This window comes from Mandrillus leucophaeus, unplaced genomic scaffold (assembly GCF_000951045.1).
Source record: "Mandrillus leucophaeus isolate KB7577 unplaced genomic scaffold, Mleu.le_1.0 Scaffold139, whole genome shotgun sequence".
NCBI classification, from domain to species: Eukaryota; Metazoa; Chordata; class Mammalia; order Primates; family Cercopithecidae; genus Mandrillus; species Mandrillus leucophaeus.
In genome coordinates, this window is record NW_012101354.1 from 2,373,786 (window position 1) to 2,377,646 (window position 3,861).

Sequence of the window (3,861 nt, forward strand, 5' to 3'; positions counted from 1 at the left end):
AAAAAAAAAAAAAAATCAAATAATAATATAATATAGACACTGTACACATGAATGTATAGCTTACTGGATTTGCTTTTTCTTTTTGAGGCAGGGTCTCATTCTGTCACCCAGGCTGGATTGCAGTGGCACAATCACAGCTTACTGCAGCCTTGACCTCCCCAAGCTCAAGTGATCCTCCCACCTCAGCTTCCTGAGTAGCTGGGAATACAGGTGTGTGCCACCACACCCAGCAAATTTTTGTACTTTTTGTAGAGATGGGGTTTCACCACGTTGTTTGCCCAGGCTGGTCTCAAACTCCTGGCGTCAGGCAATCTGCCCGCCTCAGTCTCCCAAAGTGCTAGGATTACAGGCAGGAGCCATCATGCCTAGCTGCTTGCTGAATTTTCAAATACTGAATAAATTCATATAACCAGTACTCAGATCCAGGACAGACACAGAAACCAGCAGGTAGAAAAGCCTTAAATGATAGGCAAAAAAAAAAAAAAAAAGCTTTACCATTCATGCATATAATTATATAGTAAATATTATATGAATGTCTAGGAGGCTCAAAGTCTAAATGGGTCTTTCTAAAATTCCTAAACACTATCTAGTGTTAGCAAGAGTGTCACAGGGAGGGAATAAAATGAATGGACAGATGCACCATCCCCACCTCCCACAGCTCTCCCACTTAATCCCCTCTAACCCCCATTCACCATCTCCCTTCGTGTTAGATGTCTGTTCATCCCACTTTATCCGATGCAGCATAAGACGCTTAAATTTCTTCTGGGCCTTGGGGCCTGGAAACAGAGAAGAATTTTGCCAGAACTGTGGAAGATGATGGGTTAGAAAGAACCTCTGAGCTCAGACATTAATGTGGTAGTTGAAGCAATCCCAGGACCACATCTTAGGGCCTTCTATTCCAATAAACACAGAAGCAATGACCTAGCATATTATATCAGGTATGGCACTAAAATACTATCTTTTTCTCCTTTCTCCCCACAATGCTAATCACTCTAAGCCCAGGGCTGTCTGGGGACAGTCTCCCTCAAGTTTTTCAGACTCACCCCCTTCCACTACTACCACGTTGACATCCTTGTGCAGTACCACCACCCCTGTCAGGTACAGTTGCCCAGCATTGGCTTCAATCTTGAACTTCTTGGCTGGGTTGCTCAAATTTCGAACTCTGGAGAAGGGAAAGTTTAGTTATGTCTTCCATTTTAGCATCAGCAGCTGCCTGAATGGAGTGGCAAGTAGAGATGAATCCCAAATGGTTTCCTCTCTATAAACAAAGGCCTCTGGAGTAAACAAATAGATGAATGCTTAAAAGGTAGAGTTGATGAGTCTAGAAATATTTCCACACTCTTATATTTTTTCAAAGTCTAGCACTTTACATTACACAATAGCAGGTAACCAAAGTTTACTCTAAGAATCAGGGAGAGGTATTTACTATTATCCAAAAATGCTTATAATCTCATTGTTCTTGACAATGTAAAGACCTACAGACTTTTTGTCCTCTAGACCCTCAGACTCTCATAATATAGGATTACTCGGCTTGGCGCAGTGGCTCACACCTGTAATCCCAGCACTTTGGGAGGCCAAAGTGGGCAGATCACGAGGTCAGGAGTTCGAGACCAGCCTGGCCAACATGGTGAAACCCCATCTCTACTAAAAACACAAAAATTAGCCAGGCGTGGGGGTGCATGCCTGTAATCCTAGCTACTCAGGAGGCTGAGGCAGGAGAATCGCTTGAACCTGGGAGGCAGAGGCTGCAGTGTGCCGAGATTGTGCCACTGCACTCCAGCCTGGGCAACAAGACTGAAACTCTGTCTCAAATAAATAAATAAATAAATAAACAAATGAAATCTATATAGGATCACTATATAGGCATGAAAATTTTCTAGGAGGAGATGTGAAAAACTGTTAATAGCAATTACCTAAAGAGAGTGGTTCTAAGGGATCACAGAATAGAAAGGAGACATTCTGAGTAAGTGTTCTTCTGTATTGTCAGACAATTTTTTAAATCTTAATAAACATTCACTACTTTTGTAATAATGTACTTTTATAATAAAGAACTAGTTAATAGAAATAAGCACATTTTAAAAATAGAATATAAACATGTACTCAACATAAAAAAACAAAAACATTAAATCAACACAAAGGTAGAAAAATATTTACAACAAATAAAACGCATTTTGGAGTGAGGATGAAACACAGCAATACATCAGGGTAAGGATATGACTACCGAGGAAAGAAAATTTGTAATGTTTCCATGGATGTTGGAAGCAAACTCAGACCATTTAAAAAAAAAAGATGAAAAAAAAAAAAGAAATAGGATGATATTTTATAGTCCTCAAAGGACATACAATCTTTAATTCATATCTTGGCCTGAACAAGTATATTGATTTGTTCATTTTTTCAGAACTAATAGTCTGGTAAAAAAAGAAGACTTCAGAGGGAAGACTTGGATAACCATAAACATAAGTCATTAACCCTCGCTATTTTACAAGATTTACTAGCTCTTGATCCACACTAGGGTCATTAAAAGAGAGTAGGAACTGGTGTCAGGTATGCTTTTAGGCCACAATGATTCTGCCTCAAGCACTTGGAAAATGTTTTAGTAATTCTAAGGGGAAGGTCGGCCCAGTACGGACACCTACCTATATACAGATATGTGTACCCCCTGTGAAATGTCTTCTTTAAGCTTTTTAATTTTCTTGACCTTTCTCTGTTCTGCTGTGAGTTTTCGGGCAGCGTTGGCCTCTTCATGCGCTCTGTCGTGACAGGAAGGACATCCACAAGTGAGAAAGGCATTGAAGATCAGAGGCAGGGCTGAGGGAAAGAGAGAGCAACGGAGAACTCTCCCCTCCCTCCAAATATGGATCCCCCAGAAGAGTTTGGGAAAGGTCCTTGCCCGGGGTTTCCACCCAATCCCATGGCACTTACTTCTGTCTTTTTGCCATCTGAGCTCTGACATGGGCTTCTACCTTCGTGGGGTCTTGAACAGCTTCTGTTCCTAATACTCGCATCAGATTAGAAATTCTCACTGCAGTGAAGAGAGGACAGCAGTCAATCTTTGAAGTCACTTCTCCAGCTGGAGTAACTTGTTATCTCTTCTACACCAATTCATATTATTTACCTATTTCAAATCTCTGCTTCTAAACTCACTTCCTCCAATAACTACTACCTTGAAAATCTAACCCAATCACTTCAGCATTTGCAGAAGTTCACACAATTAAGTTGAAGATTGGTACTTATCACAGCATCTAGTGAGAGTTTATACATAACAGTTCTCAGTCAAAATATTGCTGAACGAGAATGAAACTACAGGGGCAATTTCTTTATCCCGCACTTTCATTGTAAAAATTAAAACATTAAGAATTATGTACATAAAAAGTCTACCCAAATACTGCAACTACTATCTCCATGAATTTCAAGACCTGTATTCTTCCAGGAAAACCAGAGTGTTGTATGATCAGTATGCTTAAAAATAAGCCTTAAATGGCCTCTATAATGAATGTGTTGACCTATCTTAATATGAAAAGATGGTAGAACACTTGGAGAAAAAAGACCCCAAGAATGATTCTTAGAAACAGAAATCACTCAGACATAGAGAGATGTTAAAGTTCCTCCAGAATTAAAGACATAAACTTGCCACTCTTTTTAACAGCAGAGGCCACTAAGAGATGTACCTTTGGGTTCTGGAGGAGGCATCAGGCCCAGCCTGACTTTTTCTTGTAGTTCCTTCTGTGCTTCCCTCCTTGTTTGTCTCCGGAGTTTTTTCTGTTCCTTCTTGGTAAGATATACTCCCAGAGTAACTGGTGTGTCATTGTCAACTGTCAGGGCAGAGATTAGTATACCAAAGCAATAAGAAAATTATATATA

The 3,861-nt window shown here is 40.0% G+C and overlaps 1 protein-coding gene across 1 annotated transcript in view; it reads right to left on the bottom strand.

Annotated features, from left to right (window-relative positions):
• The window catches only part of PRPF3 (pre-mRNA processing factor 3), a 34,390-nt gene that overhangs the window by 6,254 nt on the left and 24,275 nt on the right, over positions 1-3,861 (bottom strand). The window contains exons 9-13 of the mRNA XM_011973662.1: positions 3,669-3,812; positions 2,923-3,022; positions 2,637-2,750; positions 1,044-1,162; positions 693-776 (exon numbers count right to left, since the gene is read on the bottom strand). Of these exons, the coding sequence (XP_011829052.1) occupies positions 693-776; positions 1,044-1,162; positions 2,637-2,750; positions 2,923-3,022; positions 3,669-3,812 (561 nt within the window). The remainder of the gene's footprint in view (positions 1-692; positions 777-1,043; positions 1,163-2,636; positions 2,751-2,922; positions 3,023-3,668; positions 3,813-3,861) is intronic.